Source organism: Varroa destructor, unplaced genomic scaffold, assembly GCF_002443255.2.
Source record: "Varroa destructor unplaced genomic scaffold, Vdes_3.0 BEIS01000007.1, whole genome shotgun sequence".
In the NCBI taxonomy this organism is placed as follows: domain Eukaryota; kingdom Metazoa; phylum Arthropoda; class Arachnida; order Mesostigmata; family Varroidae; genus Varroa; species Varroa destructor.
The window spans coordinates 5,063,021-5,079,333 of record NW_019211460.1 but is presented as its reverse complement, the minus strand read 5'-3'; the positions used below and the strand labels follow the sequence as shown (position 1 = coordinate 5,079,333).

Genomic DNA, 16,313 nt, shown 5'->3' with positions numbered 1-16,313 from the left:
AGACAATATAGAGGTTCACGAACCACGAGATTTTTGACAATAAAATTTGGGATTTGGAATTATAAGATATCTAAAAATCATAACAGGGAGTAGTATTGTTGTTATATACTCTATAGCAACACCCTGATCTTTTTTTTTAATTCTAGCAATTGTAACTCCTGGATCTTTCGCTAAACTCTATACAAGACTGGCCACATCATTAAATGTATATTGATTAAACCATATAGAGGCAACCATTTTTTGTGCGGCATATCACACCAGTCGGATATCCACCGCACGTCGAAGTAACGAGCATACAGACTGTAATGCCAGAGGTACCATATAGCTTCAAGGTATCGACATAGAGCCCGTGCTAAAACCCAGATGGAGCACTGTATATATGTAGAACACCAATACTACATAAAGGAGGCTGAAGCGAGAAGAATATGTTTCGACATAAGGACTTTGATTTGTAAAAAGGTTGCTCATCTACCGCGGAAACACTGGTTTGATTAATAAGCACTCTATTTTTTTAAAAAAATCGTACTTAAGTTCACTGGAAGCTTTGGAGAAACTGAGGTGAATGTATAACAGTGAAACATCTCGCGCTGATTTTGTAATAATACCGTTAATTTGCTTCTTGTGAACCTATCCCGCTCAGTATTAGAAATCTATCTTGGTGCTAAATAGGTCACAGTGTAATTCACTTTTTCTTTTATAGCTAAGTAAGCCATGGACTCTTGACCTATCGGGCGGTAATTGTGTTCTGAAGATTTCACGTTCTTTCAATAGGCTCGCGTAACCTATAGGTCCTTCAAGAGATCAGGAACATATCCATCATCAAAAAATAGCGTCGTTTTTATGCAAAGGCTCTACAAGAAAATGGGGGATTCTATCAGACATAGGACTATATTCAACCAAAAAGCTTTCAAAGTTGCAATTATAAGATCGTTGTTCACAATTATAATACTTCCCTGTCTCGGTGCGTCACAGGAAATAACAACAAACTCAGGAAAATTCTCCGGTAAAATCAATCCGTTATTACGTTATGACTCTGCGGCTCGGCAAAGAGTGACAATTCTGGTATATTTCTCAACGTAAGCAGAGAACCAGCTTGTGTTTTTGTTAAATTCTTCTATTTAAAAAATGTAGGGCCGAGTTTAGGGTGGAACTGAATTTAATTGTCTGTATACCTCATCCGCTCGTTGCTAGATTTGCGGATTTAAACGTAGTCATGCGAGCATCTGTCATTAGGTATTATAATTCCGTATTCTAGTCGTTCGATGTCTTCCAGACACCAACAGTTAGAACAAAAGGCGCGGCCGATTTGTGCTGTCTTCTCCACATGTTTGTGAATGAATTCCCTATAGGCTACCGTTTCTGGTAAATCAAACCTCGTTTGCAAGTTTTTTAAAAAAAGCTGCGTTTTCATAGCCCGACGGCGTATTTCAGGAGTACGAGATTTAAGGGTAAATCCAGCCTGTAGGCTGGATTTGTCCTTAAATCTTCCCAGATTAGCGAAATATTAAACTATGCTACTTAGGCTAACTTGATGTTGAAGAAAGCCAGCGCTGTTTGCTGATCCTTGTCGCTGTGTCTCCCTTGTCCTACTTAAGGTATGCTCCCCGAATGACGCATCGGTATTAAAAGGGCAAACTTAAATAAGTAAACTACTTGTAGCTTTCTGGTAGTAACTCGCGAGATGCCCGATGCTGCGAGTCAAGTATGACGTCGGAATTTCATAGCCTTTGTTTTCTGAACGTTCACCTCCAGTCCTAATTTTTTTACATAGGCGCTAAGAGTGGTCACGTGGTGTTATTCTGGGCCATTTCAATTGTTTGATTAAATAACTTTCCCTTTAAAAATGACGATGAACGATGCCTTGCGTTTGTCACTGAGTGTACTATCCTTTCGCAAGCAAAGCGAAGGGGTAGTTGGACAATGGGATAGAGATAAGATCTACGTAATAGGTTTACTGTGAACAGGTCCGCACTCGCGGTGTGATTAGGGCATAATCTCATCATGTGCACCTGCGAAACCTCGATATGGCGAATAACAGGATAGTAAAGTGTGTAAATTTTTACGTTTTATACAGTAGTGTTCATCATGGCGTGGCCGCGGCTATAGCCGTTTGTGCAGTCACCGACAAACTCTCGCTATAAAATATTTTCCCTGGACTATCAGCTATCTATTACGTTCATCTCTAAGGGCACATTTCAGAAAAGCTGAGTCGGCAAAAGTACCCGCCAGTAAGAACCCATCATCCTTGAAACCACGTATCTATGTTGGACCACTTTCTATCTGCGAGAGAACTGCGATCTGCCATGTTAAGATTAAGATCGGATGGTCGAGATTATCAGGCTTGTAGACGTGCACGTTTCTATTACTAAGAGTCAAGATGTGAATTGAGCAAAGGGACAACCACTCAAATAAACTTCATAGAAATGTTTGTCCTATTACATACTTATTGAGTGCACTACACTAGGTGTATTACGTTAAACTATGGTATATATGAGTTAGCATATTACATCTGTCCAAGTACTAGAAGAACAAAACATATAATAAAATAACGATTCTTTAACAGTTATAATGCACATTAATACGACAATACTTGAATATACTTTGGGGTCGATTGGGTTTGGAGGATAGATAAATTAGCAGTTATACGTAAGCAACAGATATGCTGAGATAACGGTGATGAGCATGTGCTTGTTACTCTACAATGATGGCTTCATAATGCTGCTTATCCATAATCGCATGATTTGTTTTAAGTCGTTATTTGAATGCTCCGTTGGGACATGTTTTATGCCAGCTTGTAGATATACAGCTTGTGTATAATATTATGAAAAAAAAATTACATAAAATAAGTAAAAGATCAACTCATTTATAACATCACGCATCAACAGTGTTGAATACGAAATCGAGGACATAGCTCCTCGTATTATTAGGGCAAGCAGTCATGATGCCATATATAGCTTTTTTCTTGGTATATATATAAATAAATTCTTATTAAAGGTGTGTCAATGCGAGCTATATATAATGCAGAATTACTGGCATATAAGGGACCTGTTACATATGAACGGCAGTTCTTAATTTCCTCAGAGAACAGAAGAAGAGAGGACTGAACTTGTCGTCTTAATTAGCCCCTGGGGTTTGCTTCGGACAAATTCATTAGGCTGATTTGCCATCCATTCTCTTTTAGTACTGTTTTCAGCAGGTACACAGTACATACTTTTGCACGACCTAAGTTGTTAGAGCGCAGACCGGAAGTTCGCGAATATAGCAAGAAGATATTGACGCTGTCTGCTTAGGAGCCGCTTGCTGTTTTTCACAAGAAGGATGCGTGCTATACACCTAGATGTTGCAATCGGCCATCATGCTCTTCCTTATATATCGTAATAAATGAACTCAAGATACTACTGTAGCAGACTTGCGAGAAACTAAGATATAACTTTATAACAATATCACGCAACAATATTATACAAAGATATATATATATATATATATATATATATTTGCTGTATACCTTTACTGTCAATGAAATGCTAGCATTTGAAACAAAGAGTGACAGTATTCAAAGTTTCAATAGCTTCAGTGGAATTAAATTTATGAAAAGGGTGAACATGTTGGGCCAGAGCGCCGATCCGTAAGGTAATGCTGACAGTCTCTTATGTAGATTTGATATGCCCCCCCATTTTTTTCTTCTTAAAAGGTATGACCTAAGCAAGTCAATTATAAACGATACATAAACCAAACACCCCAGCACTCCAGCAAGATCCAGTTAGGATTGGCGATAGGACCGATCATTTGAAATATGCGTGCGTTCAACATTCTAAGGATAGACTGTATCCCAAAACGTGAACAGGGAGCTACAATGCAATCAAATACTGCAGCATGGATGATGCAAATTCCAAAAGCTCAGGTAAATTTAGACCTTAGGATTATATGGACCTAGTTCAGACAAAGGAACTCCAAGGACATTATCAGAAGGGATCTTCGAATTGATACTGGTGTTGAGTTTCCAATATAAAACTAAAAAAGCGGAAGAAGCTTAGACAATCCAAGTTTCATACTGTCTAACTCGTCAATACGATCGGCGAATAAAAAGAGCTCAGTTGCCGAGACTATTTCGACTGCCATTTCAAACTCAAGGGATCCGTGCTGCAGGATAGATGCTATGTAATGAAACACGTGGCTAAGGTACGGTAAAGAAAAATGCGACCGAAATTGGGCCTCTTGGAAAAATCTACAAGATGCCTGGCTGCTTACAAGTGATATATGCACACTCAGTTTCATGAAACCAGTTAATGCTATTTCAACCAATATGAAAAATTAAACATTTTAATTAATTTTTTGCTCATAACTAAAATTCTAATTATTGTGAAAATTTCAAACAGATTTACTACAAGCTCCGCCTTTTATCTTGCTAGTCTTAACACAAACTAGAGATGACTAAAGTAAATAAAAAAAAATAGGTTTACTCTATCAGGTAAGCTTAGAAAGATAAGTCCCAAGTGTTTCTACCGTTATTATTGAATTTTTTTAATAGGTTTGTGTTTTGAGAACGAAATGAATGATAATCTCTGCGAGTGTTTGTTTCAAGTTACTGAGCGAAACAACAGACAACCTGATAAAATGGCGTATTATAGAGTCGGTCTTGTTGGTGCTACCTCAGTTCTTAAATCATAAAAGAACTTAAGCACAAACTGCCTTACTTTATCTCTTTTTGTTGTAACAAAGCTTGCATTTGGCACGATATTGGAAGGTGCCATGTTCAAGAGCTGTTACCCTCACAAAAGACGAAAACATGCTCTTCCTAAAAACAATACAAAAACGAATAGTAGAAGTCTGTAGTGCTATGTGACAAGACAGCAAAAACGGGAGCTTCCAACAACAACAATATTTTCGTAAGCCCCTACTGCGGTGGAGCCCTTGGATTTTCTATAAATCGTCATATACGTAACGAATAGTAATGTCTCTAATGGTGTAAAGCTAAAAGACTCATAAATAAAATGTAAAGGTCCGCCTTTGTAAGAGATATAAGCAGTTTAGTATTCTAATAGGATTTCAATGGAAATCTGATCGTTTTAAAGGTGACCTCCTGTGCAAGCACGTGTTCATATAATGGCGTAGAGTTCAGAATAGAAAAAGAAAGGAAACAAAGCAGCAAAATTTAATATAGTGGACAAACCTTGGTTAAAAACTTAAATGACAAGTGCAATTTTAGCCCAACTTTGATGAACTCTGACATCGATCGGAACTCGAATTTATTGTTTTTCAAAATGAAGACTATGCTCAGAATATGCGTTTGCAGAATTTTTAAAACCGTAAAACTCTGGTCTGTTTTGGATAAGGCCGGGTAACTTTTTTGTGCCTTACACATACGATGACTAAATCCTTAGGCACCAGCAAGATTACCTTCGGCCTTCTTCCAGTACCATGTTTCTCGTAACAAGTAATTATTCAGCATTTAAATCGTACACTTGAAGACACATAATGTCCTAGTAAGTTTTCTCAATGATAATAAATCACTTACTAAGTTGAGCCCGAGCGATCAAGGAATCTCTTACATATATTGTACACAAACTGTCATTTACTTCAGTTACAAGAAAAGACATAAGTTCTTCGACTTCAGTTCAGCATTAGCGATTTATGTAACCATGCGTTGCCTCCGTAACAGCCTTTTCTGAATTTCAGATTTGCATTTGCAAACATTCTGTTGCCCCTGCGACGACAGACGTCGTTGTGCGAATCGTATATTAAAAGCCAGACACAGAGAAAGCAGTATGTTTGTATTGCGGACGGAAAATTGCATCTGTGCTTAAAAAAGGCCAAAAACATAAATATTTCAAGATTAAGAATTACCTAGCACAGGTATTACACAATGTAGTCTACAATTTTTGAAATCCGATTGTGTCTAGTTAAATTTTTTAGCTTGCAAATATTTAGCTTTGTTTATTATGTTGTATGTTCTAAGACTGACGGCAGATATATTGAAAGATAATGGAGCTTAATCGAAGAAACATGTTTTTCAATAGAGCCATGAGTTGCTAAGGGATGGCTTTATAAGTAAGAGCCGAAATTCATAAAAACGTGACGGCCTTTTTGGCGTGTGGACGGGACTCTTACCTTGCATCTAGTAGCCCTTTGAAAGCTGCTCATCAAAAATCAATAGCAATCATAGGTCAAAAGAGAACAAAAAATCCCGCTTTGTATTTAGTTTTCAAAAATAATGACTTGGAAGTGGGATCCACAAATGACTGCCTAAAGTTAAAAGTCTGTTTTTTCAATCAGTACCAGTAAATGTCAACTGGCCTGGCAAAACACTGAAGGAAGGTTTTGCGTTAGAAAACAGTACAGCAACTCTCCTGTGCTTTGATATATTTTAAATAATATGATCGTACAAAATTTGATTAAGCTGAAAGATACACTACAGAGTTGTCGTCCGCCTCAAAAGGTATATAGGTAGGTGTATGCGATATTCTCAAGTATAATAGGCTGTAAGTCCATTTAAATAATTTTAGTTAGATACTTATCTATATGGCTTTGGTTATTCGCAGTGCAAACTAATACTTCGTTTATTTAATATATTATATTTTATATAAGCTATTCTCTTATATACAGCAGCTGTAATACTTATTTGTTACCATCTTATGCTAGTATCGATCCTTTCCCTTAAATAATTACGGTACGTGAAGATAGTACCATACTAATAGGTTCCTATCTTGAGTTGCCTAAATCCTCTTCAAACTGCGTGTCTCCTCCTTGGAATAGATCGCGTCTCAGCATTCTCGCCTACCAACTTCTGCTGAGGAAGCTCTTCCCCCGCCTGCTTCAGTAACGTGAAATAAAGCTACGTTAATTGCATCCGATCATATGAGAGAATACGAATTTGTATAGGGAGATGGCGGTTAAGGACTACGACTGTTGTTAGCTAAGCAAAAAAGCAGACCTACCCTTTGTATAGATTTTTTCCAATATTACTTTATGGTTGACTCCATTACTACGGTTTATTCAGCTGTTTTGAAGCTAAGCGTTTTTTTTTTACTGCAACACGACTTAAATAATTCGAAATAACGAAACGTTAGTTCTCTTAAAGGTTAGACTAGAAATAACTTGCTGTAATTAATCTATGGCAATAATTGTAGGAAACCGCACACTGCGACGTAGCGGTCTATTGGTATCCCCAGAACGGAGGCGTGGGAAGACCAGGAAAACTTCTCTGTCATCCGCTGGCGGTGCGCAGAGCAACGAAGTCAGCGGACATGCGTCCGATAAAAAAGTCGTCTGTTACTTTACCAACTGGGCCAGGTACCGGACAGGCAAAGGTAAATATTCGTATCTCTAAGTATCAGAGCCGTGTATCTGACATGTGATAATGCATAAATTATATATATGCGTCTTTATTAGTTATCCTTGGTCATTAAGGAATAAAATAGGGCGCTTTCCCGTGCAAGTCTTTCCGAATAAAGCCCGTGCTGAAAAAAATATAGTCTTTATTACTATTTGTAATTATTTTATTTTACTCTTTGTTATTATTATTCTTTCAGTGCTACACCGGATAAATACATTCGTTGATAATATTGTTATTATGAATACTTACGAAAATTATATCATTGCCAGAAGTCGTACCATTCCTGCAGTTTGACATTCCACCATTAAAGTTCTGATGATATTGATTGCTTAAGGAAGGAGTAAGCAGAGCTTCCTGCAAGTGCACAGAGCCCATTTTCTAGATCTTTTGGGAGTTCAAGGCTATTCTTGCCCTACACGCCAGATGACCCCCAATAAAGATCTCAGTATTTTGCTAATCGTGTATTTTGCGCTGGCGTATGACATTTCCGATATCTTGTAATGCTATGATCGTCTGCTGCACATCCTTTATATTGTCTCGTGCAATTCCTGCACGGCATCAGGGTAGCGGCGCGAGGACACTACTGTAGCAGTGAGCAGGATTCGATCGAGCAAATTATCATTATCTCTATTATTATTGTCATTTATATTCATTATTATTGATTGAATCAGATTTAGAAATAGCATGTCAAGTCATTCTGTTTGAACACTGTTGTCTCTGAATTAACTAGTATGACCGTGTGTAAACGCTCTATTTCAACTAAAATTGTTTGTATCAGAATATCAACAGCGATTGGGGGCAAGCCGATCAGCAATAGAGTTTGAATCTTCATTCACTTTATCAGCGATGTCACAACTATATAATCCGCTTAATAATACAGAACTGGCACCAGTATACAGAATACCGTTTTAAAACACGTATTGAACCGCATTCATATATGGAAATCTAAACGAAGACGGTTGTGGAAAGCCTTTGACCTTAATCATGCTGAGGAGGCTCGCGAACTACTGATATAAACATGTTTATTGTGTATAATATTCTATTCACATTTTGCCCGCTGTATCGTTTTCAAATAGTCCAAATGGCAGAAACAAACTGTAGTTATAATTGGTTATTTTTAGTAATTTTTGACAAGGCTTAAAGCATGTCAAAACAGATGATTCGGGTAAATCTAATGATCAAACTGATATATATGTATATATATAATATCGACTTGTTTTATGAACGCTACAAATTACTTGAAGTTTGTCATTATTCCTTAGCTAATTCTAGTCTTCGTGATTAGGCACGTTGTCTTCCTGATCTAATAGAAGAGTTTATATTAGCTGGCACGAACCTGGCCAGTCTGCTGTTCTCTAACCCATTTTCCCCTAACAAAATCTATCTTGCAGAATAGCCTTCCAGCATAAATTTTCTTCTGACAAAGCCTTTCAGGTCCCCGGCCATCGCTTTCTTAAGTCCATCGTTAGCATACATTTGCTTGACTTGTTCGAATAGTTTGTATGCCGCTAATATGTCCGGAGAGTCGTTCCCTAGGACGCATACTGATCATATAGATTCTGTATAAGCAGAATAACTCTATAGTCCCGAGATAGCTTTATCGTTAATCTTAGGGACACTAACATGGCGTAGGTTCGCACCCGGCCATAGGCATACTTCGTTTCGTGCTGGGGGCCAAGCGTCTGATGGGAGCCTAACGGCGATACCGGACGTAAAACCTGAGAAATAAAGTTTCTGTATAATAGATCTTGAAAGTCATTATCTTCCGTGGGAAATTGTGTCAGAAAGTAGGTTAGGTGGTCCCCGAGTCGACCCGGACCTGAAAGCTTGAGATATTGCTTTTTATAGTGACGCCTAGAGACTCTCTAAATATCGTACTCTTATTCCTGTAGGCAATTACGCGTGCTGGCCACGCTGACATTTTTTAACGAGCCACTCCAGATGTCCAGATTGTACATTTTTTTCGTTATACTTATTATACACTTCCTCCTATGTTATAGAGCTTGCCCCAATGGTTCAGTGTGCCTGAATTGCCCTCAATGGCAAAGTTTACGAAACTATTAAAAAAATATTGATTACTGAGATCGTCAGGGTTGGCTTCGTGCATACGGGAGCTCCAAAAAGCCCGATAGACTCGAGTATAGCATTATGAGCTCCCTTCCAGGAGAACCTGCTAATAGCCTCGCTTGTATAAGCCGCTGCTTATGTGGAAACGGTCGTGACCATCCCTAGCTCTCTTGATTTGAAAATACGTGATTTCAAACAGTCTTTAAGAATGCCAAAGATAGAGCATTTGAAGTGCATACATCTCATTATCTTGAGATTCACATTAATAATTTCATACCCATACGTAAGTCTTGCGCTACCTGTCATGAAACTGAGATGACGTTTCAGTGATGATGAATGGAGAGCAAAAAGATGCAGCAGTATGGCAATGACTTCAATTAACTCATCAATTAACATCCAATTTATTTTGAATCCGTCTGCCAGTGTGGGAAACACCATGTGAATTAGGCAAAAGGAAAGCCCTAAAACAAATGCTGTTTGCTAAAATTTGTAAATGAAATAAAAATTAAAATTAAGTTAAAATTTGTGAAATAAAAAATGCCATTTGCCAAACGCTAAGGCACTGCAACCTCATGTTATCGAATGTTGTGCGTGTTGAAAGGATTCATATGACCGGCATATACGACGATGGCCTCAACTGATGACAAGGGGAGAAAACTCCTATATTATCGTTTCCAGCAGACCACCTGTTTTAACAACTCCTTGCCGAAATTGGTTCACTTATACCGGCAGGCTATGATAGAACTGAAAATGTCAAGTTATGAGGAACTGTTCCGAAGGTGCTCTGGAAGTCCGTATATACGATCCTTACTGACCCGTAAAGCGGCCTCGTGAAAACAAAAAAGAGCAAAATTTTGCTGATGATGAGGCTGATTGACTCTTCCGGCCTGCGATCTTTAAGAATGTTCGTATGCATTTGTCATAAACTCTCTCGATATATATATATATATATATATATATGAGATATCGGATTTTATTTGCCACGGTCATTCTTCATCCTGACTTACAATAAGATGCAATTCGAGCCATGCGACTCTCATCTTATGAAAGGGAACAAATGAGTTAATTTATGCTCTTACTCTATTTTTGGCTAAAACTTGCGCAATGAAAACCCCAGCAGCTAAAGGTCCGCGACGTTGGGTGACTGGTTGTCGTAAAGCGAAATTACTCCAGCCGGGTAACTTGTACTGGTTATAACTTTGGGTGCTACATTATTACTAGTTTATGTCGGATATATGGAACATTTGTACAAATATTATTCCTAACTCACGTTGCTAACAACTGGCCCATTTTTATTAATGAGTTCGTGAATATCTGACGTGGTAACGCTCGAGCTTCGGATTAAGTAGCTCGCTGTCAGCATCAAACCTAGTTCTACAATTTTGTTAAATGTAGGTTTTTTTTTCTGCATCTTATAAAAACGGTACAAACAATAGCTGATCTTATTCGAAGCATTAAATCAATTTCATTTTAAATATCGCAACACATTATAGGCAAATTCGGACCGGAGAATGTGGATCCCTTTATCTGCACGCACATCATCTATTCATTCGGCTGGATGAAGAAGAACAAGCTTGTAGCCCATGACCTAGAAGCTGATGAAACTCGAAACGGGAAGAAGGGCGGATACGAGAGGATAGTCGACCTGAAAAAAATAAATCCCAAACTAAAGGTGAGTAACCTACAACTTCAGCAAGCAACATCTATGATGGTCGTCAAGAAAAACAGCACTGCTAAAGCCATTATTGGTAAACACGTAATTCTCCAAGCAAACGTAAATAAATTCTCAAATTCGAAAAGTTCAAAACGCTTTGTAATGGACTTACTCAGTGAGTTCTCCATAGCAGAGACGATCTCCTTCGTAGAGTCCAATTTTTTGAGCCATCAGTTGACAAAGCTAGCCAATATTAAACGACTGCCTAGAAGATAATTGGTCAATTTATATGAACATAGTAATTACTTCAACATGTAGAAATTAACCCATCGGGCAATATGGAGGTGCGGAGAGAGTTTGCAAAACTAACAAGCAGATTCATGTGGTTATAGTGAACGGTGGTTATTTTTTGCGATTTGGTTCTTATTATGGGGACACTGTCAATCGTAAAATTGGCCTTTGGACAATTAATGGACAATTTATTGGAAACAGGACGGATTTGTATAATCTGTCTTTCTTGCACGGTCTTGTTTCTTCCTGCTCACTCCAACTAATATACCTTAACATGAATAGCTGTTTAGTTCGCCATCATAGTACTCATTTATTGCGCAGCTTCACCAATTTATTGTTCGACAATTTTTATGCCGAAAAAAAACTTGTGAAATTATCTATCCGCAATTTCCTTCGAGAACATCTAATCTAAAGGCTTATAATGATTGGTATTAATTGATTAGCTAGCTTGAACCGCTATTTTTCTTGGTGTCATAGATATCCTAGTGAATAACGCGAGTCGCTCGCGAGTAAAATTCGAAAAGGCAATGAATGTAATCATCCGTTTTCCTGCTCAGTCGCTTCAAATTGCTTTTTATTCTAACAGCTCTTTGATATAATGCTAAAGTGGCGGCCTAAACGCCTATCGCGCGAAGAGAGTCAAAGTGCTTTGTCGTCACGACCGGAAACTCAATGGCAGCGAACCGTAGTATGCGCGCGTATATATGTGCGTGTATACTGAAACGGGCTGGTACAGATCCTTGGAATACAATAAATCGTGTTTATGTATTTACGGCGTAGCGTAGAGCTCGACAGGGCCGGTCCAGCTCGACCAAAGACGAAGGTACAGCCAGTGCGTTGCAACTTGATGGCAGCGCCGTTCGGTGGCTAAAATCCTAGTGCAAGCTATTCGGTACGGTACGAACAGGAAGAGAAACCCCGGGTTTAGCGGTTGCAAACCGAAGTACTAGGTCGAAAATAGAGCGTCGAATAGCGCCAAAGCAATGGTTTAGGGATTATGGATTTTGCGACAAAAATTTTAACACGAACTTCGACTATTTTTCCGATTACCTCGAAGATTGTGCGCGTTAGCCAAAAAGAGTTACACACGTACAAATTGTGCTTTTCAAAGTCAATTTAAGTGTCTAGTCGACTTTGTGATCCAAACGACGTAGTCGCATCAGGCGAGGCCAAGCGCGCAGAACGCACCGCTACGTAGCCTTGGTGGCGTTTGATATCGTAGGTGTTCCTTTGTCGTCAATTGGCAGACAAATTCACACTTTGTACCACGCAGTCGATTTGAGTATTGGGAAGGCAATACGATGTTAGCCGCTGAAAGAAGCGGCAACTACTGCGGGTCGGCGCCGTAATATATTTAGGAAATAAAAGCATAGGCTGTTTGTATTGCACAACGAGGATAACGTAACGATAGATCACTCGTTCATTTATTGCACCTACTAAAGGCAAACATTTTTATTTTTGTCCATCTAAACTTGAGTACTATTATATATACCATGTTTTGTCTTAAGATATTAATATATAATTGGAAGGTCAGTCGATACATCGAGTTCCGTGGTTTCCTAGAAAGGTACCAGGCAATATTGCCGCTTCGCCATTATTATTTTTTATCTTGAATGCTCTGAGAAAGATGTGAATGTATTTTCTTTGCTTTTGGGTGCTTCTCTATGGACACGCTCAGATAGTTTTTAGCCAGATATTTGGCCGTTTGCTCATTGGTACATCCCAGAATCGACACCAGCACTGGTAAATCTGAAATTGTGAATCAATCCTCTGTAACACTGGTAAATTATTTCAGGAACAAATGCTAGAAATCGGTACTAAGTGCGCTGATTAAACCTTCACAAAAACCTATGCAACATACAACATCGGAATTCAGACGTCTAATGACAGGAAGCGTTTCTAGTCTAAATCATTTCGATAACTGTTGCTCCTGGAGAGATGGTTAACAGCACTACTTAACGTATTTGAGTTCGTAACTTTGTCCTGCAGGTAATAGATCAAGTTGTGCCTGTCACGCTGCACTGGGTATAGCGTAAGCATGACGGTCGTGATATCCTCCGTATGGAATCGTTCCGGTTCAGGGCCTTTTGTCCGAAATCTAAATCTTGACAATGGCTAACGAAAGATGGTTGATCTCATTATAGTTTCTACGTTTCAGAGATGATAGCTACCAATGGAATATAATATTACCGCTTCAATGAGCTCGATGGCAAACGCTGCAGTTGGTGGTAATAAGCGTATTCTTAAACGTGTACAAATCTACACTGTACCGTAGTAACCCTTAATCGCTTCTTGTTATTAGTGAGACAAATTTTTATTCTCAAAAGAGACTTGGAACTAATGGTCCAGAGCGTATTTTGTGAAGCATACTCATCAACGAAAAGAATTCTATGACTTGTTATCCCATATCGTTTGTATAGGATAATATCATAGTTTGGACGAAGTCGACAATACCCTCGCTGATCGAAGCAATACCCTGTCCTGTCTAAATAAACTAAATGTTAATTTTGTATCTTATCTAAGAAGATACTAAGATAATATAATATTATAAATAATAGACCATCATGTATTCTACAACGAAAAGAAAAATAGGAAATTTAAAGATAAGAAAAAAAAAATTAATTAAACAGTGTGGCCTAAACAAATGAAATAAGAAAAAAAGGCAAATATTTGGTAAACCAAGTGTCAAGTAACAGTAGCCGTACTACTACTATTAAAAATAATAACACAAGTGAAATTATTATATAGTTACCTTCTATCGTCATGCGGACAGAACTATACACAGGTGCTGGAGTTTTTCTCTAACCCTTGTATACATCTTCGATCGAGGCTGGTACTTTGAGTAAAACGGTTTTCCATTGCATGAGCTAGAAAAGAACAGCCGTTTCCTACAAGTAATCTGCTACCTAGAAAAATAAGTTGCTAAAAATCATAGCAAAACAGGCGCCCGGCGGCCGTTCCCAAGATCTGTTGTGGATAGGACTTACATTCTGAGAGGCGACACGTGTTACCATTTGATAATTCAACTTTACAAACAATCACAGTGTTGGACCCAGGAACGCAAACGGTGCTCGTCATTACGTGAGGCATAAATAAAAAGCAGTAAATGGCAGCAGAATTCAGTAAGACCAATTCACCAAGTGTCGTTGTTGATAACTTATAGATGCTTGTCATTTAGATGATTTGCAGTACCCGCCGCTTCTCTCAGAGGCTAAAATCAGCTTCTCAGGTAGACTGCGTATTATTGACTATTTTTTTTCATCAATTCCTCTGGTGCCGACAAGAAATTGAGAATTAAATTAATGACAAATAAACAGTAACGGCGTTGAATTATACCAAAGCTACGTGCCGCTTGGCCTCTTCAGTAAGCTGTTACCTTGTCAGATCTTATTAAACCGACTGGATAACTAGAATCGACTTTGAAAACGCAAACAGTCTTCGAGATAATCGGAAAAATAGTCGAAGTTCATATGAAATTTTTTTCCAGCAAATTTTCAGTTTGCCGTTTTTTCGTTTTCCAAAGCCTTCTATTAAGAATTAAGAAGTGCAAAGAGCTAGGAAGTACCTCAGGGTTGATATTGTAGAAACCAGTACGTGATAAAGATCCACGAACAAGCTCGCGGACCGGTTTTCGAATGAAGAACTCAAATTACTCAAACCTTCTAGTCAAACGAACGTTGTCTGATCAAGTGGAGGTATATGTTTTTAAGTGTCTCTAGCGAAGATACGACGAATCGAACTCTTTAGCTCATTTTATCGCAGCAGCACCTGGATTAATTCCTATGCGGAATAGCTTAGTACAGGACTATTTGCCTAAAACATGTCATAACTTAAAAAGGTTTGACTCAGTTTGTCTAGGAAATGCGGTGAGTCTTGAGGATCTGAAACCTGGAAAACAGTGCCATAAAAAAACGTTTTGAACCATCTCTTTAACCCCTACCCTCGTACCAGCTTTGTGGTGTGTCAGCATCGTCAGACTGCGAGGTAGACGTGTGTATCATTTGCAAGCTTCATGAACCTTCATTAGCAGGCCACTTTTATACCAGTGACAGTCGGCAAGATGATGGGTTCATATGTGTGAAGGGCACGCTTTATCAGCGCGGAGCGTAGAAATTGCGTCCTATGCTTCTGTGGCCATTGATGTCTTCTAGCTCTATTTTTTTTTTTTTGTTTTTGTTTTTTTTTTTTGTTCGCCAGCGATATGCAACAACAAAAGTCGGGTGCTTCGAACACTATTATGAGAAGGTAATCGTGCATAAGGTACGAGCTTCATGAATTGAAATAAAGTGCGGGATCCTAAGACACACGTTTCCGACAATAGAAAAATTTCACCGTCCACAACAACAGTTTTGCCATGGTTATGCCAAATTATGCCAAGGTTCCAATTAGGACTAGTGGTTAAACAAGGTGCTCCTGAACTGAGATAGAAGTACGGCAATGCGCGAGGCGTGAAAAGCGTTGTCTGAATGAAACTGGTAGACTTATAATAAATTTTTTGTAGATGTTTAGGACGTAGCTAGCACTCGACTAAGTTAATCTTGCTTAGATCTAAAAGCTAGATATCGGCGCGTTACATAGCGAGCACACATACTGGCTTTATGGTAAAATATTTTCAACTTGCACTAGCATGTCCCACTCTTATTTGCTCTTGCTGTTCCGTGTTTAGGTGCTATTGGCTGTTGGTGGATGGTCGTTTGGGACTCAAATGTTCAAGGACATGGCTTCCAATTCATACAATCGACGACTATTTGTTTTTTCTGCTATCGAATTTCTTCGAAAAAGGTAATAAAGTATAACACTTTGTTAGATTATCGCGAGCTTGAAGTGCGCCCTGGCGCGATAAACGCCCTTTAGGTATTTACAATTTTAGGCATAAAATTGTTGATACCTCAATGAGGTTTTCATTTAGGCCCATTACGGTTACGGCAATTAATCTTACTCGATGAATTTCGCTGAGATTGGGTTATT

At 38.6% G+C, this 16,313-nt stretch overlaps 1 protein-coding gene across 4 annotated transcripts in view; it reads left to right on the top strand.

The window, feature by feature from the left end:
* Cht7 (chitinase 7) overlaps positions 1-16,313 on the top strand; it is a 106,469-nt gene that overhangs the window by 65,022 nt on the left and 25,134 nt on the right. For all 4 annotated transcript variants that reach the window (XM_022813964.2, XM_022813962.2, XM_022813963.2 and 1 more), the window contains exons 3-5: positions 7,128-7,307; positions 10,894-11,072; positions 16,012-16,127. In XM_022813964.2, coding sequence (XP_022669699.1) covers positions 7,128-7,307; positions 10,894-11,072; positions 16,012-16,127 — 475 coding nt within the window. The remainder of the gene's footprint in view (positions 1-7,127; positions 7,308-10,893; positions 11,073-16,011; positions 16,128-16,313) is intronic.